General features: G+C 45.0%; 1 protein-coding gene across 7 annotated transcripts in view; it reads left to right on the top strand.

Annotated features, from left to right (window-relative positions):
- Positions 1-23,293, top strand: part of FAM120A (family with sequence similarity 120A) — a 104,790-nt gene that overhangs the window by 58,146 nt on the left and 23,351 nt on the right. For 5 of the 7 annotated variants that reach the window (XR_004984701.2, XM_036420151.2, XM_045575052.1 and 2 more), the window contains 4 exons: positions 3,921-4,008; positions 7,721-7,948; positions 10,428-10,602; positions 18,312-18,564. Coding sequence is in view for 6 of the 7 variants with exons in the window: in XM_036420151.2 (XP_036276044.1) it covers positions 3,921-4,008; positions 7,721-7,948; positions 10,428-10,602; positions 18,312-18,564 (744 nt within the window). In the remaining variant the exon portion in view is untranslated. The remainder of the gene's footprint in view (positions 1-3,920; positions 4,009-7,720; positions 7,949-10,427; positions 10,603-18,311; positions 18,565-23,293) is intronic. The other 2 variants (XM_036420153.2, XM_045575053.1) reach the window with 1 other exon arrangement.

Genomic DNA, 23,293 nt, shown 5'->3' with positions numbered 1-23,293 from the left:
CTAAAGAAGGGCAGTGTTCTTGATTCCAGGGTGAAGATTCTAGCCTGCTGGCTGCGTCGTGTGTCTGCACTTGAGGCCCTGCATAGGCTAGAGGGTTGCTTTTCCAGCTCAAACCCTGTGAGAGCATAAAGTGAGGACATGTGGTTGGTTGCTTTTGGTTTGGATGTGAATGAAGACCCCTGAACCTACAACGTGCTTTCAGGTGGTCTTGAGGGAAAGAAATCACCCATCCACTCAGCCAAGCAGCACTTGAGCACTTGTGTCTACCAGTGAGCATGTGGCGGGCAGTACAGACAAGGTGTGGAGTGGGCAGTCTGCAAAGAAGTGAACAGCCCAGGGATGAGTGTATGAAGAACAACACACCCGGACAAGAGGGACTGGAGTTGTGAGCACTTCCCCGAGAGGTGAGATTTGAGCTGGACAGATGTAGGGTGGAAGGAGAGGTGGCTTGACCAGGAGGTCTAGCAAGGTGGAGGCTGAATGGTGGAGTCTGACCTCTATTCTCGGTGACGTGAAATATCTGTAGTGCTTTCTTAGAATGGCCCTGCAGCTGGAGAGATCCAGTGATTCTTTGGAAATGAGTTTGCTCTGATCGGGTGTCGTTATCCTTGGGATGGACAGGCATCTGGGAGGCTAGGCCATTTAGCTGGAAATTACTCCAAAACCCGACTTCAGCACCTCTTGTAACAGCTTCTGAAGGTTGACTATAATGTTTGTGTCGCTATCCTTATGACCTTGACTTGTGCAATAGCAGAGGTGGGGATCTGCCACCACCCAGCTGGGTGTGTCCCTCTCTCACTTCATCACATCACCCTTCATCGCTTTTTTATAAAATTCTCACCCAAGGATATTTTTTCCCATTAATTTTTAGAGAGGAGAGGGTTATAGAGAGAGAATATCTATGAGAGAGAGACACATTGATTGCCTGCCTTCCACATGAATCCTGACAGGGCCGGGGACCGAACCTGCAACCCTTTGGTCTGCGGGCCAACACTCTAACCCTGAGCTAAACCAACCAGGGTTCCTTGTCACTTTTCCCTGTTCGATTCCCTCTGGCATTTATACTTCCTCCACTGTATTGTCCACAGATGGGTCCATAAAATACTAGTAAATGATACTGTTTCCCTAACAGACATCAATGATTTTTTTAAAGGACGGAGCTGATGGGACATAGGACTATCTAAACTGATAAAAGGGTAATATGCTAATTAGACTAGGAGATCTTCCAGGCATCCTTCAAGACAAAGTCATGGTGGCAGGGCAGAGGCAGAGGTGGTAAGGGGCGATCAGGCCAAGAGGGGAGGGCATTTGGGGGCAACCAGGCTGGCAAGGGGGGCAGTTGGGGGTGAGCAGGCTGGTGGAGGGGCAGTTGGGGGCGAACTCATGCCAGCAGAGGGGGCCAGTTGGGGGCGAGCAGGCCGTTGGGGAGTGGGGCAATAGGGGGTGAGAAGGCCGATGGGGGGAGCAGATGGGGGCAAGCAGGCCGGCAGGCAGAGTGGTTAGAGGAGATCAGGCAGGCAGGCAGATGAGTTGTTAGGAGCCAGTGGTCTAGATTATGACCTAAACCAGCCGGACATCCCCCAAGGGATCCCAGATTGGAGAAGGTGCAGGCTGGGCTGAGGAACACCCCTCCTCCCCACTATGCATGAATTCCGTGCATTGGGCCACAAGTTATAGAATAAAAGAGAATTATCCTCCTCACCACCAGAAAAAAAGCTTCCTACAAATTAAAAAGAAAAGTGTTTTGAATGGCAAAGACTATAATCATGTGGGTCAGAGGAAACACAGATGGTCAATAAAATAGGAAAGGATGTTCTTGCTCACAAGGAAAATCAAAGGAATGCAAATTCAAACATGACACTTTTTTTTTAATCCCATGACATTTGCAAACATTTATTTTAAAAAATAAGGTCAGTGAGGGAAATGGGTGGAGTATAGGTGTGTATGTATATACACATGTATATGTGTGTGCTGGGCAGACCCATATCTCTCCGCCCCCGCGCCCCCCTCCCCCCTCTTTTTTAAAAATACCTAACTCAGGATTTTAGCCTCTTCAGTGCCCAAACAGCCAAGGCGGGTGTGACAGGGTCCTTGATCACCCCACAGATCAGCCATAATCGCTGGTCAGGCCTAGGGACCCTGCCCATGCAGGAATTCCGTGCACCGGGCCTCTGGTGTCACATAAAAGAGATGTCTTCTTTGCCATATATCTTTAGTAGTTGGGTACCTGCTCAATGATGGCTGCTAGGTCCTATCCTCACAATTTATAATTAGTTATTATATAGACAATACTTACAGATCATGAGGAAGTGATACATGCCATGAAGGAAATAAGTGAGAATGGTGGTGGGAGGATGGTTGAGAAAGGCTGCATTAGGATAGTATTGCAGCCAAGACCTACAGGATGAGGCATCACATATAAAAACTTCAGTCTACCTTGGAGAGGCGGGGACAGCAATCCAAGAGGGTATGGAAGATACTTCTAATCCTTATTCCCAACTAAGAGCTTGCATCCAGAACATGTGCTGACTTCCTATAAGTCCGTAAGAAGTATGTAGGAAATGTTCAGACGATTTGACGAGTCCTGTCACCCATGGAGAGGTGCTTATCTTCATCATCGGAGAGATGCACGTCAGACCTGCTGAGGTTCACTCTCTTACCTCTCCAAGGCTGACAGCGACTGAATGGCCTAAGTGAGTCCGGGAGGAGCCTGGGGCTCCTGCAGGGTGGGACAAAGACCCCGCCGGGGTTCTCCTGTGACAGGCTGTGCGCCTGTGGAAGATAGGAGGAGGTCTTAGCTTCTCTCCACCGGTCACATGCATCAGCAAGAAGGGCGAGCCAGTGAAGTGCTCTCTCTGCTAGCATGCCTGTGTCCAGCACTGATTTTAGAAGACCCTCTGAGCTCAGAGCCTCGCAGGGAAGGGTGAGTGAAGGGGCGTCGTCCCTATGTGGGCATTGTCTTGTCTGCCAAGGCTGCAGCTCTGGCTGCTCCAGGCTCCCTGCTCTATCCAGGAGGATGCTTCTCACAAACCTCTTGTATCTCATAACCTTCTCTTACATCGTGGCCTGGAGTGAACAAATGAGCAAAGAATTTGTGAAATAATACCATTCATACCACATTCACTGCATTCTGTTCTGTTCCATGTTAGTGTTTAAAAAATGCTGCTTAAACCCACTAGATTGTTTTCAGAGTGGGTCACAACCCACAGTTTAAAAAAATGCTCTTTAAAATACGTCATTCTGGCATTTTAGATACTCCATAATCTTTTTCATCTCTTGTTCCCACTGTATTTTTTACTGCTTTGCCAAGTAAAATGATTCCCCAAATAAAATTCAGTTAACTCCCTGTTCTCTGAGCTCACAAACCCGTTTCCTCTCTGGGGCCTGGAAGGTGCCATCCACTCTGACTTGGCCTTGAGTGTCACCCACGTCTTCGCTCTCTCCCATGACCCTTCCCATGAGGAAGCTGGCCTCCCTGTGTGTTGCCACTTGGCACAGAATACCCTGCATTATTTATAAACTATGAGTAATGTGATTCAGATAACATGTAACATTCTACTGCCTGATAATGGTCAGTTAAATGTGGGGGTTTTAGTCTCGTTTCTCTAAGATAAAAGGAAGGCTGCGTTTGTGTCTTTTGTATCTCGTGGCACCAGCACATCCCAGACCATCTTTCAGCTGAGTGGTCGGCGTGGGCTAGGCACCCGTTTCTCTTCCCCAGTGAGTGGTTATCACCTGCCTGCTGGAAATGGGCAGAAATGCTCCTGTGTAGGGTTATCCTTAGAGATGGATTGTTGGGTGGCAAGATTAGTAAAGCACAAGGGTTGTTCTTGAGTCCATACCACAGCCCCTTCTTATCATCGTGAGCATGTGTGGGAAGTAGTTGACACTAACAGTAATCGTGTGCATTTTGTGTTCAGCCATGTCAGTGGGAACAAAATTGGCTGGGAGAAGACAGGAAGCCACTCGGAGCCTCACGCACGGGGAGACCCAGGAGACCAAACAAAGGTATAGGCTCACGCCTCATTCCCCTCCAGCCCTGGCTCTGTCAGCATGTGCTAGTAGGAATTGTTTGAAAGTAAAACACGCTTGCTCTTTTCCAGTATATTGTGAGTAATACAGACATTGGCAGGGGGAAGGGGAATCACAGTTGTATGGGGCAGGGGAAGGAGGCTGGGGGAAATCTGACCTGTCTGCTGGCTGCAGAGTCTGGCCAAGCACTAGAGCTGTCCAGAGTCCTATCTCTTATAGCGGGCGCCAACCTTCGGACCTCATGGACCACTGGTTGGTGACCGCTATCTTATAGGGTCTTTGTGGGGATTGATAAAGCATTGGTATGTCTACAGAAAAAATGAAAATAAACTACATTTCTCTCCTCCCCTTTTTTCTGCTTTTAGCTATTTATGGTGATATATAGAAATATCTTTTTATTTATTTATTTTATTTTTATTTTATTTATTTTTATTATTTTATTTATTTTATTTTTTTGCAGGGTCGCACCAGCCCCAAACACAAAGGCCTGGTGAGAACAGGGCCTTTTTATTTTTATTTATATATATATATATTTTGATTTTGTACAGAGGGGAAGGGAGAGAGATAGAGAGTTAGAAACACCGATGAGAGAGAGTCATCGATCAGCTGCCTTTTGCACACCCCCTACTGGGGATGTGCCCGCAACCAAGGTACATGCCCTTGACCAGAATCAAACCTGGGACCTTTCGGTCCCCAAGCCGACACTCTATCCACTGAGCCAAACCGGTTTCGGCAAAATATCTTTTTAACTGCAAAGCCACATCTGTTTCTATAGGCCAGTGTTTCCCAAACTTTTGACATATGTGTACCCCTTCTATAATTTTCGTAACGCTGAGTACCTCTCGTAAAAAAAATAAAAAAATAAAAAAATAAAAAGGATGTATTAGACGCAGCTAAGCACGGTGCAGTGCATATCCCCACCAAACTCCGGTGCAACGGGTACCCCCACCAAACTCTTCCCGTACCCCTGGGGGTACGCGTACCACACTTTGGGAAACACTGCTAGGCAATCACTTAGATTACATGGTCTCTGAGCTTGTTTACATACAAGGTGACAGAATACCAGAAATACTGTCACTGTGAATGATGGTCCTATAAATGAGCTTCACGGATGCCTGTTGTTTCCAGGCGCCTTCCAGTGTCTGCATCCTGTGGAACGGGCCGGGGGAAAGCACTGCAGGTTCCCAGTATTGCTCTTCTTATGACCCAGTGTGGCGCTTTGTGTTTTAAGGGGTAAAATTCAGCGCTTAATACATAGCATTGTAAAGAATGCATATTTTTTTCATAACAGAAAAATATATTTAGGTCTAGTAATAATTAATGTCGTTTTCTAATACTTTTTGAAATCGAATTTATTTAAACAATACAACAAAATTTAATCAACAATATAGTTGCCGTTGTTTTCTACTACTTGTGCCCAACGCTCAGGAAGCATTTTAATCCCTCTGTTGTAAAATTCTTGTGATTTTGATGCAAAAAATTCCGTCAATGCATTTTTGAGGCATTCTTCATTATTAAATTTTTTTCCAAGAAGAAAGTTTTGCAAAGAACTAAACAAATGGTAATCGGAAGGGGCAATATCAGGAGAATATGCAGGTTGAGGGAGAACTTCCCATTCCAACTGGCGCAGTTTTTCAGCAGTGATTCTTGCAGTATGCGGTCGTGCGTTATTGTGGTGAAGAATTACGCCCTTCCGATTAATCAGCACGGGTTCTTTTTCTCTTAAAGCTTGGGCTAACCTTTCCAATTGGGCACTATACACTGCACTTGTAATGGTTTAGTTAGATGGTAAAAGTTCATAATGAAGAATTCCTTTAAAATTCCACCAAACACGCAACATCACTTTTTTTGCATGCAAGTCAGGTTTTGGCGTGGGCTGCGGAGCCTCATTTTTGTCCAACCATTGAGGCCGCCTTTTCAAATTAACATACAGCACCCATTGTTCATCTCCGGTAACAATTTGCTCTAAAAACGGCAAACGGTTTTGATGAGAGAGGAGCGAACTGCAAATTGTGACTCTTTGATTACGGTTGTTGTCGGTCAACTCATGAGGAACCCATTTTCCAAACTTTTGGACTTTGCCAAGTGCATGCAATTGATTGGAAATTGTTTTTTGTGAACAATTTAAAGTTGTCGCAAGCTCTTGTTGGGTAATTTGAGGATTTTGCACCAAAAGAGCTTGAAGAGCTTCTTGATCAAAATTGGACACACGGCCTCGACCACTCTTGTCATCTAACGAAAAATTTCCCTCGCAAAATTTCTCAAACCAACGCTGGCATTTTCTGGCGCTAACTGCATCTTGACCAAGAGCACTACAGATGTTTTTTGCAGCCTCACTTGCTTTTCTTCCTAATTGGAACTCGGAAAGCATGCAGTGCCGAATATGCTCTTCATCCGCCATCTTCTTAGCCCTAGTTTTGCAACAAAAACCAAACCAAACACAAACTTTTTCAAGCAAAACTTGTTAATTGCACTTCACACGTTCTGTAGATGCCACGTGTTTGAAGGTTATGTCAATACAAGTCAACGCCAAGCAAGATTTTAAACGAATGTTTAAAAACGACATTAATTATTACTAGACCCGATATATCTAGGGTGACACAGAATCAAACAATAAGCAGTATTATTTCCAACATTTATTGTGAGAAAGAAAAAATAATTTACTGTACAAATAATAATTGCTCTTTATAAATAATTCAGACTTAAAAGTTTATAAAGCCGAGACTGGTTTGGCTCAGTGGATAGAGCATCAGCCTGTGGACTGAAAGGTCCCAGGTTTGATTCTGGTCAAGGGCATGTATCTTGGTTGCAGGCACATCCCCAGTAGGGGGTGTGCAGGAGGCAGCTGATCGATGATTCTCATCTATGTTTCTAACTCTCTATTCCTTTTCCTTCCTCTCTGTAAAAAAATCAATAAAATACTTAAAAAATGTTTATTTTAAAAAAATTAAAATCTTTTAAAGAGAAAGCTAAGAGCCCCCTCTGCCTTTTCTTTCTTTGCTCCCACTGCCTTGCGATGCTCTGCTCTCATTCCTAGTTATTTACACACATTCCTTATTTTGGCAGGTGATTTATACAGTATGGGGAGTTTTCAACTAATACAGTAATATCCCAGGCACAGATTTCTGTGTCTGTATATATAGATGTGACTCACCCATTTTTGTGGAATTAGCTTGTTTTTTGCTTTAACTTTTCATAAACACCTTCCTGTGTAATTAATTTGGGGGCTTTATAATGACCAAAGCGTTTGGGCTTTTAATTATTCTTTAGATACCAACTGTGCTGGTGAAGAACAGATCTGAGTCAGGCCTAGATTTGAGTCCTAGTTCCACAAGGTACTGGAAGGTACTGGTCACAGCCATGGACAAATGACATGCTCTCTCTGAGCACTAGTTTCCTCATCTGTAGAGAGGACCATGCCTACTTGGTGTTAGGTAAACACAGAAATTCGCCACATGGGTTAGCAAGCCCAGAAAACTACTGTCTCCCCACAGGGCCCTTATGGTGGGGCTCCCCTCCCCCCAAACAGCGTCCACTCACCCCTCCCTCTGTCCACACAGGGGTGGGTCAGCGCTCCCTCATCTTCCGGTGGTGAAGGTGTTAACTCTGTCTCTCTAGACAGGACTCCATCACAGGTGGACAGACAGCTTGGCATGAACCTGTTTTCCTCTCACCCATTGCTCTGTAGGTAGAAGGTTCGTCCACTGCCTCTTCAGGCAGCCAGCTTGCTGACGGAAAGGGAAGCCAGATTGGCACTGTCCAGCCAATTCCATGCCTCCTCTCCATGCCCACCAGGAACCACATGGACATCACCACGCCGCCTCTGCCCCCTGTCGCTCCCGAGGTGCTGCGAGTCGCCGAGCACCGCCACAAGAAGGGGCTGATGTACCCGTACATCTTCCACGTCCTGACGAAGGTACGTGCCGTCTCCCCTGGCGCATGGCTGCTGGCTTTTAAGTTTTTGAAACAAAATTCATTTTCCCCTTTCTAAACTTAGAGAAAAAATAACAAAAATATATACTTCTAAGTACAATAAAAAAACATGGGAAAAGTCTCATTTTCTCCTTCAATGTCGTATAAGATATTTTTAAACTTCTAATTAATGACACATCATATTATTTTCTGACTTTAATTTTATTCTTTATTTCTAATTTCAAAATTTCTTACACTGCATTTGTGCCATAATGTCACGTTTAATTCTAATGTCAAATATGGTTTTCAGCCCCCCAAATGCCCCCTAGTCGGTGGCTGAGAGGACTTTGTGCATTTTGACTTGTTCTTCCATCTCATTGAGTACGATTTTTAAAGTACTTCTAGCAAAAAATGGAATACAGGGGTTGTAACATATCATAGTAAGAAAATGCAATTTATCTTTTACCTCGTGTAATAATTTCACTTTATTAGTCTTATTAAATGCATGTTTAAATAGTTATTCAGTGCGGCATTAACTGGTTTTGATTCTTGGTGTCTTGAATGGATCTTTGTGTATGTAAATTTCTTCAGTAATTTGTAGTCTTTATCTTGGTACTTAATTGTCAAGACTTATAGTTTAACATGTTATCTTGGTGACCAGACTTCTCATGCAGAATTGGTTTATTACTATATGTATTTTTAATATGTTTTCATCAGCATCTACTGTATACTACCCTGTATAATCACTTTTTTCTTTCTATTTTCTGCAATCCATCTGTGGTTTGTAAAAGGGAAGCAGTGAATGCAAAAGTTACTCCTGTTTCACAGCACCCCAGCTGGGCTTCGATTGTTAACTAATTCAACATTTCTTACTTGTATAAACCAAAGAATATTTAGACCAGTACTACTTATTCAACTCTTTTATTTTTAAATTGTAATTTCCTTAAATCTCCACTATTACTTGATATGGGTATCCATGTATTAGGTACCACTTTTGAAATTGTGATTGTAAAGTAAACATTTTATTTTTCAGGTTCAACATAAATTGTAAGGGTAAGTGAAAAGTTACTGTTGATAGATAAGTGTTTTGCTAGGTTAAAGGGACCAAGGTTTTCAGGAGATGGCCCCCTTTCCCCTGGTGGTGTTTGGGATATAAAGTCCCCGGGCCCTGCTGTGAGTGCCCTGCCATGCTGGTGGGTATGGCTGGGCGATCTGTTAGATCAATATGAGTGCTGCAAACTGCTAATCTTCTTCATTCCTCACTGATCTTAAGAGCAAATTTTGATAAAAATGATTGTGGTTAAGAAAAGTTAACTTGATTGTCTTTTCAGATTTTAAAGTATCACCTAAAATTTTTCAGTGTGCTAGGGGAGAGTTTAGAGAAAGCCTGCTGCTTTCTGTGAGCTGAGCACCTCTGTTACCGAGTTGTCTATGCTGAGGCAGTCTCACTGAGGTGAAGCTGGTAGGAGTGTAGAGTTATGAAAACCTCATCGTACTGAGGGAGTGAACACTCCCTAGGTGAGAGGGTTCGCCATGCTAACACATGAAGGTACTGAGGGTAAGGAGAAAAACAATTCTGAAGCTAAATTTGTGTGAAAGAAACGCAGCTGTTAGGAAAGTATTATTAAAAGAGTATATGTGAACAAATTTAGTAGACATTGAAGGTCATAAATACACTTTCACGTTATAAATATATGTAAGTAAAATTTCTTGCAAAATCTCTTGCTATACCTGGATGCTATAAAATACCCAGGGCCGGACCACAGCATTTTTGCAGATAATCACAGTAGTCATTTGTCTCCTGGAGGCATGGTCCCGCACCACAGTGAGGCCCTGCCATGCTGTCCTGGGACCTTGAACAGAACGGGCGTCCTTCATGTTCTGTCCCTAGCAGCTGTTATGCCCCACACCCAGTGCAATAGGTCTTTCAAGTACCGGCTGCACTGGGGTGGAGGCCTGCTCCATGCCAAAAACTTCACAAATAAACAGCATTTCAGAGAGTTCTATGTGGCAATTTTCTGTGGAAGAAATTGGTAAAGAAAAACCGACCATTTTATGTTTTGGATACCAGTTTCTTGGATTTTATGTAGGACATTAAAAATTACTAATTTCATTGCATATGGCCATCCTGACTCAAATAAAATTTGAGTTTTTAGCATTTTCTATCCTATTGCCGTCTGATGTTTTCTGTCCAGATTATTTCAAAGACTTTGGGATCATTCATGTGGTTTTCTTTTGTTGTTGGTTCCAGATTGAAAATAAAACCGTGTAGATTTTATTTTGACTCTTTGAGCATATGTTTTGGCTACAACCTACTAACTGAACTCTCCCTAAAAATCTTGCTGTAGACAAGTTGTGAAGTAACTGATTTAGAATAGAATTGCAATGTCATTAACTGGAGATAATACAGTATATTTCTTTGAGTTTATTGTAAATTCAACATGAAAAATGTGCAATATTATTCTGCTTTCTTCCATGCAAAGGGTGAAATCAAAATTGCTGTTTCTATTGAAGATGAAGCCAGCAAAGACCTGCCTCCCGCCGCCCTGCTCTATAGGCCAGTTCGTCAGTATGTTTACGGAGTCCTGTTTAGCTTGGCAGAAAGCAGAAAGAAAACTGAGAGACTTGCTTTTAGAAAGAACAGACTTCCACCAGAATGTATGTACTGTAAAATCCATTGTTTGTTTTCCTCGGTTCCTCATAATCACATGTGCATTTTCTAAAGCCTTAGAAGGATCCTGACTGAGGTCGCCGTGAGTGCCCCGCGCAGCGAAGGTGGGCGGCATTTGGGCTCTTAGGAAAGGAGGACAACCATGAGCTTCACTCTCAGTAGCATCCCAGTAACGGTGGTTATTTGGTAAAATGTTAAAACTGGAGGTTTATGCCTTAAACTGACCTGCAGATGGCCCTGACAGTCACTGCCCTGCTGTGGCTAGCATGTCTCAAGCAGGGAGACGGCAGTGTCTGCTCTCCAGGGGTCGGTGTTCCTGGGAGGTCCCACCAGCTGTCCACTCACCACTCTGTGTGGTCGGTGTGTGGCTGCACGTAGCCCCGATGCCAAAGGGCACATGTGTGTGATGGTTTCCCTCAGATCCCAGCTGACGCGCTCTGGGGTGGATGCAGAAGTGCAAAGGCAAAAGTATTATTTAAACATTGGCAAACATTGAGTCAAAGCAGTTCCATCTTCTAGTAAAAGTGCCTTTTTGTTCTAGGTAATGTTACCGACTAATAGGAAATATAAAAGCCATTGTATATTTAGTAGGCAATATGGAAAAGTTTCCCAAAACATATAGTCTGAAATAAGAATGTTACGAACCGTGGAAGTTGTCGACTACAGTCTTGTCCGCCTACTAAGGAGAAGTAGTGACGATCGCCAGCGGGGGGCCAGGTCCGTGCAGGCCGGGACAGGTGCAGCTGACCCTCTCCCGGACGGGCTACGAGTGGGGCTTACCTTTGGAATTAAACCACAGAGACTGTAGCCGTGCTGGAAACTCAGGCCCATAGATTCTTAAGTTGTCCTTTCTTTTTACTATGACATAAAATCTGCCTGACACTACCCTGCTTGGGACAGCTGTGCTGAGAGTGGTGCTGGGCTGTTCGTGTGACTGTAGCTGGAAAAGGGGGTGCAGACTCCAAAAGGCCGCCTCTAGCTGCCTCGGTCAGGGCCAGAGGCGCCACCTGCACACAGTTTTATCAGCGGGCACTCTTCTTAGAGGCCCAGTCTGCTCTTGATGCACATTTTCTCACTTTGCACGTCTTCTCACTTTTTCCTGCACCATGATTCGAATGCTCAGAGAAGAAGGACCTTTCTTACTTTGCACAGGGTTGGTCATTTTTTTGTGCTGGCTCACCCAGGCTCTGCAGCTGTGGGGACCCCTTCCCCCCCCCTTTGGTTCTCTGCTGGGCATAGATTGCATGTGCTGCACAGAACCATGCAGGACTTCTGCCATGTCCTCAGCACTGGATCACATTTGGGTTCATGGCGAAAGGCTTATTTTTATTTGTGTGCTCCAGGAACAGTTCTGTGCACAACAGAGCCCTCCACTGTGTTCAGTGATCTCAGCCTGGCATTCCTCAGGGAATCCCAGGGCCGCTCCCCCTTTCAGTGTTCACAGCAGCCTGACTGGGTGATGTGCTCCGGTCACACCCTCAGCAGTGGGCAGTGCGAGTCCTTCCCACTGCTTTGTCCTTGCCTGCCAGGTCAGAAAGTTCTGTGTCGCAGTGAGCTCTTCTGCCCTGCTGCAGGTCTGCAGCTTTAAAATGCACAGCTAGCCACATGCAGCATGCTCCCTCCTTCTCGCCAGTTCTTTCGTACCTGGTGCTGCAGGTGTCCTGTGGGCCTGGGAGAGGCTGTCCTGTTAGCAGACAGGAGGGGAAGCCAGGGCAGGGGTAGGTGTTCACTAATGGACTGGCGTCCTCTGAGCATAAGCGAGAGAGGGGCAGTTTGTGGCGAAGGGCTGAGTAGGACACACCGCAGGCCTCGCGCTATCTCACAGAGAAATGCCAGGGTCAGCTTGCCGGCAGCAGGCCAGCTCTAGCTGGGGCAGGAGGGCCTGCGAATGGAGCGATCAGGGGAGAAGGGAGATGGGTGATATGCTTGGGAAGACTCAGATGGGCACTGTGAAACTGGGTCGGATCGGAGAGGCACGGGGGATGCGAAGGAAAGGAAGAGGAAGGCATGCCAGCATTCCTCCTCAGACATGGCTGAGAGCAGTGGAAAATGTATACATTTGACCTCTGAGTTTGCAAGTTGAGAGACCTTTTTAGCTTGTAAGTTTGGTGAGTGAGATATTCATAAGTGGCTTTAGAATCTTGGTCTTTTGGTGGAGCTGATAAGGTTGAACTTCTTTCATGCATTCATTATGTTAATAAGGGGAAGTCAGACTGCCAAAAAGGCTCATAGATAGTAATACACATCCCCAGTCTCATAACCAGACTTCAAGCCACGTCTTCACGTGGTTGAACTTTGTCCTTGGAATCTTCTGAGTCTTGGGCCTGTGCGCTCTGCCACCTTCTGTCCTCGTTGGCAGTTGGTAAGGCTCTTCCTGGGGCTCTTCATCAGATTCCAGCTGGCTCTGCCCACTGGTTCTGATGGTGCCCGGCTTTAGGTGTCCATGCTGGGACAGCTAAGTGACGACCCAGTTTATGTTCTTAAGGAGAAAATGCTGGAAGCTTCTTGATGCTCTTGATGAGATGGGGAAATGACGGTGTCTGGTGGTGCTGAAAGGGTGACCTGGGTCGGTTTCTGGGGAGGTGTTGTTTTACTGCGATCATTCTTAGGTGAAATGAAGTCAGGGGGACTTTGCAGAAGTTTCAGAAACCATGTGAAAGTGCCCCATGGGGTCTTGGAACAGATTTGTCCTCAAATACCTGCTGGTCTGCTTTGGTGGTATGATAGCCAAAACTACGCTAATAGGCAGAGACTCTGCCTATCATGTGGGGGATGCAGCCACTCTAGAATGTGAAGGCTTTGATCTAATACAGCTCAGAACACTGTTCATGCAGGTGCCTGTTGCTGTGTGGCCACTGTGACAGGCGTTTCCATGGAGGGTTGTCATCAGAAAGAATTCATTAAAGGGCATATTGAGTCTGAAGTGTTGTTTAACAATATTTAACTCTCACTAAATTTAAGACATATTTCCGTTATGATTAACTGGTCATAATCTATAATAAATTTTTGTGTGATTTATCAATGTTTCACTTTAAGATCATTATATGGTTAAAGTAGTATATGTGCATTCAGATCCTAAAAAAATTATAGTCTTTGAAAATCTTATTTTATTACATGCTGGCAGATTATTTTCTATTGCTCTCTGTCCTTTCCTAGTTCTATAATATTGCTTTCAAGGAATACTTTAGAATACTTGTTTGTAATGGTAATATGCTACGGAAGTCACTGTTGTGGAATTCCGTGTCCCACTAGTGGGGCTAGCAAGAGACTCCTGCCCACACCCACCCGCGCAGATTTGCCCAGATGTGCCGGGTGGTGGCAGTGGCAGCTGGGTGGTGGCAGTGGAGGATCTGGGACCAGGAAGCTGCTTCTATAGCTGCTAGAATAAAGGCTCTCTGGAGACAGGTATGGTCTCAGCCAGCCCGGGCCTACAGGCCTTTTGTATGTGAAATCAGAAGAGGGAGCTGCTTTAAGACATGCCCCTGTCCTGGAGGCAGCTCTGGCCTTTGCTGCCTGCGGCTCTTTTTCCCAGGGGAACTACTCAGCCTCTGGATACGGGTTCCAGCGTGCTCCTCAAGAGTGAACGGAAGGGACCAGAAGGAAGGGTTCAGGTTCGAAAAAGATAGTAGTACAGCCCTGAAGGTGTTGCTCAGTTGTTGAGCATCCACTCATGAAACAGGAGGTCACTGGTTCGATTCCCATCAGGGCATATACCTGGTTGCTGGCTTGATCCCTAGTAGGGTGTGTGCAGGAGGCAGCCGATGGATGATTCTCTCTCATCACTGATGTTTCTATTTTCCCCTCTCTTTTCCTCTCTAAAAAGTCAATTAAAACATTAAATAAATAAATAAAAAGAGCGGGACAGTGAGTTGCCTCAGCTTTAGTAGAAGAATTAAAAATCATGGAATGAAGCTCAGGGAGTTTCACATGTTAAAATTATTGTCCTCTTTATAAAACTGGCCTTTTTGTTTGCAGTAAGTCTCTCCAGTACCTCGAAGTTAAGTAAGTAAAAGAAACAGACTTGTAGACAGTAGGTGGACATAAATTATAAACAGGAGGTGAATTTATATTAATAAGAAGTAAGTTCAACCAAAACCGGTTTGCTCAGTGGTTAGAGCGTCAGCCTGAGGACTGAAAGGTCATGGGTTCGATTCCCGTCAAGGGCATATACCTTGGTTGCGGGCACATCCCCAGTAGGGGGCGTGCAAGAGGCAGCTGATCAATGACTCTCATTGATGTTTCTAACTATCTCCCTTCCTTTCCGTAAAAATCAATAAAATATATATATATATATATATTTAAAAGTAAGTTCATATACAAGAACTATTCTTGTAAAGGATAGCTCCATCTTTATTCTTTAATTTTTAAACTATCAAGAAAAGCCAAAGAGAACATTGGCTTTTCCTGGTCTAATTTGCTTTGAAAGTTTTGTGCCAAATACTTGGGGGACTGCTGTTAAAAGTCAGTAAATTTGTTCACTCTGGATTGTAAACACACAGGACTTCAATATGACCAATACTAGTGTACTTTCTAATATATATGAAGATTGCTTATCTCTGTTCATCTGAATTTCTTTATTTCACAAAGCTTTCTAGAATTAGCATTAGTGAACTGCCTTTTCCTCTCAGAACTTTGAACAGCCACGCTCCAGAGACACAGGAAGGCGGCCTGGCTCAGAGGGACTCTTGGATTGATATTTACTTCAGAGGTCCTTGAACTTGAATTCATTAATCTATAAAACATCCATCTTCAGTTAGTTGATCTCATTTAATGAGCCAGTTATTACCATATAACAAGGGTGCAAGGTGCCTTCTTTGGGGTCTTATTGCAGAGTGAGTCATTGGCCCTTTTGTCATTTCTGGTTCCAGGATTGAGGGTGGGGTGTCGGGGAAGTTGTGAGAGGCCCAGCTCAGAATTTAAGGAAACCTGCATTCTCACATGGGCACCTGGGAGCTGGTGCCCCAGCCCTGGGAGCCTGACCCACGTTTTGGCCCAGTCTGGTAACTGGCCAAAGGTTCCACAGCTATGAAGTGGAGGTATACACAAAAGATCTCTAAACATTGAGCTATTTAAAAACAGATACACACGTGTTAAAAATAAAGCAAGCCAGGAACAGCTTTGCTTTGGAACAGAGCTGTGTTACTGCGCACTTATTTTGTCTGTTAGAGACATGTTTTTCTGAAATTAGATTTGAGCCATTCTTATCATGAATAGTGCTGCTAGGCAACAAAAATGCTTAGAAGGATGGGAGCACATTGATACATCTGATACCTTCCTCACAGCTGCAGTCTCCCCACCCCATCCTGTGCTCCTGGCAGGCACTGACTGCAGGTCCCAGGGATCGGTCAGTCCTTCACCAGCCCGGCGCGGTCCTGGGCGTAGTGTGCAGAGAGGCTCACCGTTAGCCACTGCAGGGCGGGCGGGATCTGAGCACACAGCTTCATGCCAGGTGAATGCAGGCAAACTTTGGCCCCTCAGAGCTAGTGTGGACAGCTGCTCAGGGAAGCCTCAAGTGGAGCAGCCACTTGCAAGAGGTATTTCCATCCTCCACTTACCTTTGAGGGAGGACCTTGGAACATAAAATAGGTAGAGCTGTAAGCATTCTGAATGTAAGGATGAAAATCCTCCACCAAAAATTCACTTCTAGAATAAAAGTTCATTTCAAGACATAAAATAAGAAAAAAAATTAATAAAGAGATGACAGAGCTGACGAAAGGGAGAGAAGTGAATGAATGAAGATAAGTTTAATATGGATGCCTCTGGAGAAAACTCCAAGTAGACTCTGATACTATATTCCGATGTTTTTAAGATTTAGGAAATTCATGCTTTGCATGCATGTGTTTTGGGGGAGGAGTGAGAGAGCCAAATTAACTAGTTCTACAACCATAGATAAATCTAATTCAACTCCTTTAAAAAAAATTTTGCTACCAAAATGAAGGTATTACTTAGAAAAAAATAGATTTATGCATTTTACTCTCTTTTTTTTTTTGGCATGAAAATGAATTTTGTGGTGTAACCTTATAGAAACTGGGTAATGGCTTGTTTTGAAGGGCCACACTCTGCTTGTGGGATATTGACAGGACTGGGAGGAAGGGGTGGTAGATTGTGAGTCCGAGGACAGGGTCTATTGGATGATGGGAGCTTACTGGGTTTGTGTCTGGCACTTAAAATATTGATGAACACAAAAATGCATATACTTGAATATACATGTGTATCCCTGTTTTGATTTGATGGACTTTAAAATAAGCATTTTAAGTGTTTTAAGTTTTGTTTTGATTTAAACATAAAGATATTAAAGTGTAAATGAATGGAACAAAACAGCAACTCTTGTAAGAGGAGAACTTTCTGGGACTACCTTGACTTGCACCCTTGTTCAGGGTGTGGCCAGCACTGCTCTGCAGCATGGCCTCCGCGGGCTGCCTGGGGCGGATGTGCGCAGCTTGCTTTCCCCGGCTCCCTCAGTGCGTGTGTCCGAGTACCAGCCTCCTGGTGCTCTCCGGCCTCTGACAAGATTCCTTCTCGCCTTACTCCGTTTAGACTTGGGATGGAGCTAGAGATGACCTGTTAATTATTTAACTTTATTAGGATTTGGGTTTCTTGGTCTCTCAGCTGCTCCAAGCATTACTTTAGGGACAATGAGCCACGGGTGGGGTACTGTTAGTTGGAAAGGACTGAGGTGTAAAAGATCTCATTGGATAGAATCCTAGTGCCGTCCTGGCTTCCATGTTGGCTGCTGGCAGCTCCCTGGGCTCTGCTTTAGTTCTGATACTTAATGTTCCTTACAAAGTGCACATCTAAACTTTACCATTGATTGTTAAGTCCTAACACGCTGCTCTGCAATAGGCCTTGTCTTCATTGTATTCCCAGCATGGTTTTCCTTTCCTTTACTTGGAAATTATGTGGAAGAATGTACATATTTGTGTGTTTTAAGAATTAACGACAGTAGTAGTGGTAAAACAACTGTGGAGAAAAGTCATTGTTTTGTGTTTTATCAACTTAGAATTTCTTGCTTTTTTTGAAGTGACAATGGAGCACTTTACACGTTGTCTCTAGTCTTGCTGAATAGAATTACTGCATACTAGTGTCACCTTGGATTTCTTAACGTGGACTGCTGCTTCTGCTTGCAGCCTCACTGGGCTTTCCGGTCTCACTGCATGGTATCTAGTTTGCTCTTGCTAACGTGTTGTTATCTTTGTTAAAGCAAGAGGTCCTTAAGTAAAGTGGCTACCAAATGTAAATTCTTTCTCAAATCTAACTAGAAGTATTTATCTATGTAGAAAAAGATTAGCTATCTAAATTGGATTTTCTGTGGACTTCCATGATAATAACATACTTCTGTGAATTATGCCAGTTGTTATTAATAAAACTACTAATGCGTTTTTATATTAAAACAAATTTTGACTAACATTTTAAATTTACATATATATTATAGTTATATGGGGAAATCAAGTTATGATTTGATTGAGAAGAAATTTATTGGTGGCTTCACTGAAAATGTAAATGAAGGATTAAAGTACATAGAGGAACAACAAATGTCTTAGCCCGGAGAGCTGATGACTAATGGCTTGCTAACTGGAGGATGTATTGTTACTTGAGCAGTAACATCTTCAGACTGTAATTACTAGAGCAGTTTACTTTGTTAGGGTTAAAAGAGCTGAAATGGGGCATAAACGCTTCTCCTCTGATTTCCTTCTAGCGGTTTCACCAGTGATCATTAAGGAGTGGGCAGCTTACAAAGGGAAATCTCCACAAACTCCGGAACTGGTGGAAGCTCTTGCCTTCAGGGAGTGGACCTGCCCCAACCTGAAGAGGCTCTGGCTGGGGAAGGCAGTGGAGGACAAGAACCGCAGGATGAGGGCCTTCCTGGCCTGCATGAGGTCAGACACTCCAGCCATGCTCAACTCAGCCAGCGTGCCCACTCATCTCACGGTGCTGTGCTGTGTCCTACGGTAGGTGTGGCATGGCTGCTCCGGCAGCTGCATGTCCGCCAGCAGGTGATGGTACGGGGAGGGGGGTGGGAGAAGCGTGAGGGTTATTCTAGGTGAACTGGGTTATCTACTGAAATTCATCCACATCTCATATTTACATATAACTACGGAAATATAGGCCATGTAAATGCAGTGTGGATTTTCATTGATGCTGTATAATATGTTTACAGAATAGGTGTATTTGGTGAACATGTACTTCATCTATATTTATAAAGGCCTAAGCAACCGTCCAACTGGCTGATGGCTGGTAGCTGTGACGTGCACTGACCACCAAGGGGCAGATGCTCAACGCAAGAACTGCCGAGCAACAGCAACTTTGCAGAGTGCCCTCTCGCACACTTGGGCAGAGGGACCCCACCTGCTGGAGGGACCCCGCTCCCTCCACAGATGCCTTTCAAGCCCCAGTGCCAGCCTGGGTGCAGCTGGCCAGAGAACAGTGGGAAGTTGGCTTCAGGGTGTGTCTCACCCAGTCCTGCCACCTTCTAATTAATTTCCTTTCAGTGTGTATGAATCCGTGCACCAGGCCTCTAGTATAAACATGATGATTTTAAACAATTTTGTCTTTAAATATTAAAGATTTTGAAGGCAGTCATGGAAGATTATATTATACTAGAAGCCTGGTGCACAAAATTAGTGTACAGGCAGGGTCCATAGGCCTGGTCGGCGATCAGGGCCAATCTGTGGGGCAACCAGCCGGGAGATTGGGAGGCACCCGCCTTGGCCGGCCTGGCACCGCCTACTCACTGGCCCTGTCCCCTCCCTCTGTGTGGTGACTGCTGGGGCAGTCAGGCCCCTCCTTCCCCCCCAGCACCCATCTTGGCTGCCCTGGGGCCTGCAACCTGGGGACAGCTCCTGAGTTAAGTGTCTGCCACCTGGTGGTCAGTACGCATCATAGCAACCAGTGGATCCGCCATTTGGTTGATTTGTATATTAGGCTTTTATTATATAGGATATTATTTGGGATTGTTCTATAAGGAAAAGGTGTCTCTTCTTCCTGCTCATTTGTTTAACCATATATATCAGCATGGACTTGTGGTTATCCAGTTTATTCTTAGCATTATAACTGATGTAGTGTCCTTGTTTTTTTGATTACTCGGGCCTTGTTCGCTCAGTCTGAGCTCCAGTGCCCTTTGTAACCCTGCATGTCCCACATGATGCCTAGGCTCGTGCGCATCGCCCCGCCCCGCAGCCTCCCTCTGAGGCGCGGCTCCTCCTCGGAGAGAGCCTTTGAAAGCCCAGGTTTGGGCACTCTGTGGCTCTCGGTCTTCTCAGTTGACAGGCCACAAATGCCTGTGTAGACACTGGCATTAACTTGAATTGGCATGCATACCTGAATCAGGTCTTTTACTTTTTTAGTATGTTTTTCTTTTAACCAATTTAAGACTCAGGAAAAGTTGCAAGAGCATTTTTCTCTTTTTAACCCAGATACTACTTGAGTGTGATTTTCTAACAAACTAGGACACTTTCCTGTATGGTCTCAGTATAGCCATTGGAATCAGTCAGCACCTGCACTTCATTTCTGTCTTCATTTCACACCCTCTCGTGGTGAAGCCTTGGTTTCCGGAGGGTGGAGCAGCGCTCCCTCTGCTACTCCTGGGCCCTTGCAGGCTGTGCGAGGCACTCTGGCCCTTGACGAAGGCTGTCTGTGGGACATCTCCAGAGCGGCTCTGCTCCGTCTGTAACGATACGTATTCCACAGCTGGCACTTTGAAACCAAGCATCCAGGAGCTCTTGGTTTCCGTCTTCAGTGGCTTCCAGGCCACTGCCGCCACCTTTTACTTTGGTGCTTCGTCGTCACTGACTAGACTGGAAGGGGCCTTGTCAGGCTGCCTCCGCAGTTGTCTTTGTCATTTTAGGAGCCCTCCTGCCTTCTCTGCGGAGCTGCCCTGGTTGTTGTTCGGGGGAAGAGAAGGGGCTGTATTGGATCCCCTGCCCTCCTGATCTGTTATAGGCACACAGACACCCATAGGCCGGTGGACTTCTGTTTGGCACCTCCAACCGGCCCACTTCAGTTCTCTCTCCCCACGTGTGTGGCCTCTGACGCTGAGAGAGCCAGTAAAAGCCTGGGCACAGCTGCCCTCCAGGCCCTAACCTGGCTTAGCCCCACGTGTCCTGCCCCTGAGCTGGCTTCTCCTCTCCAGCTCCTGATCCCCTACTGGGTCGCACCTGCTTGACTGCTGACGGGGCAGAGCTTTAGTCAGGGGCTTATTTCCTGAAGTTTCTTAAATTCAGACTTTAAGGCCAGTAACTTACTTAGAAGCCTTTCCTGACTTAAATTGAGGTTGACTAAAATGAGCAGTTTCTTATCTTTATCTCCAATGAGAATGAACTAGTGGGAAAGACCAGTTCTTTATTTGGCTTTTGAATCTGGTTCCTCCTATGGAAAATTCATTTATAGACTGGTTTTTATTAATAAAAACCACCTTATATTAGCCAAAAATTTAAGATTAAGAGTAGCCTAAAATCAAATTAGCAGTAATGAACTTAGTTACTTTGTATTTCCCTCTTTGAAGTTTAAAATGATGTGTGGCCTTTAGTCTAGTGGGCAGCCTACCGTCCACCTGAAAAGCCTGCTGGACCAGCTCAGGGGGCTGCCCTGGAACAGGTGGCCATGCATTAGTGCAGGGGTGCAGCAGTCATGCCGCTTGTGTTTTGTCCTTTAACCTGTTAACCGGGGAGTTCCCTTTTTAATTATGCAACCTGTAATGGGCACGTACTCTTTCACTAGGACGTGTCAGTACGTCACGCCCGGAGGACGTAATTTCATATTATTGTTATTATTTTTTTATTTATACTTAATTAAAATAAATGATATATATTTTTTCATTTATTTATATATAAAGCACAAAGGAAAATACAAAATTATAAAAAAAAAAATAGAAAAGAATACCAACAAAAAAATGGAAACATCGAATTAAAAAATTATAAATTTTACAAACAATTATAAAGATTACAAAAAATATATTCCGCCCCTCTCAGGGCGCAACATATATTTCCAGGACGTATTCATACGTCCTACCCGTTCCCGATAGTTTACATTTGACGTATTTATATGTCCCGCTTGGTTAACAGGTTTAAGCATTCAACCACTGGATGCTCGGACCTCTCTTCACGCGATTGGTCTGCATGGACCTCCCTCTGCCATTACTCCAGAAAAGGCCTCATGAAGTCTTCTAGGTTTCAGCACTGCCCTGGTCCCTGCTTTTAAGACAGTGTTTATTGTAGTGTGTGTGTGGTTGTTTATTAAAAAGAACTTATTTTAGACCTTGAAGAAGTTTATAAATGCAACTAATAATCTCGAGTCTGAACGAACCTCTGCGTCTGTTCGTGTGACATCCAGTGAGTGCAGTGCAGACCCCTTCCTCCTGCAGAAGCCAGCTGACATGCTTGGGGGGGGAGAGACTGTTGTGTGCGGAGCGGGTGCCTGGGCTGAGGAGGGAGTTTTCACTTGGGAGACTGAGATAGGCCCTGAGGAGGAGCAGCCTGTCAGGGGCTCGGGAGAAATGAGGGACAGTGTCTCCGACAAGTCCCAGGGGCTAGGACACCATAAGTGGATTGGTTCACTCCACTAAGAGAATCCATTCTCCCTTCTGCATTTGAGGCCCCAGGATAGTAGCTGAAGGAGGCCTCGTATTTGGTCAGTGGACATGACCTGCTGATAACACGGGGATGGCTGAGTAGTAGGTCTGAAGTCTTGGGGTAAGAATGGTGGGGGCAGATTGGAAGAGGGACTGGACAAAGACGAGTAATCGAGTTGGTAACAGGACGAGTGGTTAGAGCCTCTTGAGAACTGGCTGTGGGCTCAGGCTGGCAGCCCAGTGGTCGTTCTCTGGAGGCATTGCATTTGGGGGCAGGGAGAGGGCAAAGCCTGCATCCTGGACAAGGTGAACCCCTGAGGCATGACCCTTAGCTGAGGTGGGGCCAAGTCAGTGATCCCAAGGCCAAACTGTCACCCACAAAGGCTTCTTTCCTTCTCTTTGATCTTGTTTTTTGCCTGATTTCTACCTGGAAGAAATTGTGAGATTAATACAGAGAGCTCGTCTCTGTGCGTCACCCTGCTCCCCGCACGCTCATGTTCTACTGCAATTAATTTGCTCCTCTCCTCGCATCCTCAGTCCCTTGGATGTAAGTTGGGGGCATGCTTTCCCTTTATCTAAAGCTCCTCAGTTTGTGTTTCCTGAAAATCAAGGACATTATCAAAATTAGAAAAATAATACTGGTACATTTTACCAGCCGATTTCACTCAGATTTTGCCATTTGTTCTAATAGCATCTATTAGCAACAAAATCAGTTGTCATGTCTTCTCCCGTCTCGATTGCTTTTCATCTTCTGCTGGGTTGATGCAGAGGTGTTTCTGAAGAGAGAGCCTGGCTTTCTGCACACTGGGGTCTGGGTTAGTCAGTCATCTTGGATGCCCGTGAACAGGTGGAAGCAGGTTGGCACACAGGTAGCAGCCCCCAGCTGCACTTGGTCAGCCTCTGGAGAGGCTGCTTCTCAGTCTAGGTTTTTCGTGTTCCTTTAGGGTAGATTCCACTTCTGCATCTGGGGCAGGCGCACCCTGTCAGGGAGCTGGTGGTCTCCTTGCTACTTTCACTAGTGTTGTCAGCACCAACATGTGACATATGTCCAATCGTGATGGTAGGACAGCACTCTGGAGGAGGGGGGAAGAATTGCGGGCAAATCCTTAGAA

This window comes from Pipistrellus kuhlii, unplaced genomic scaffold, assembly GCF_014108245.1.
Source record: "Pipistrellus kuhlii isolate mPipKuh1 unplaced genomic scaffold, mPipKuh1.p scaffold_m20_p_62, whole genome shotgun sequence".
Classification (NCBI taxonomy): Eukaryota; Metazoa; Chordata; class Mammalia; order Chiroptera; family Vespertilionidae; genus Pipistrellus; species Pipistrellus kuhlii.
Note: the sequence above shows the minus strand (reverse complement) of the source record. Positions and strands in the feature narration are given on the sequence as shown.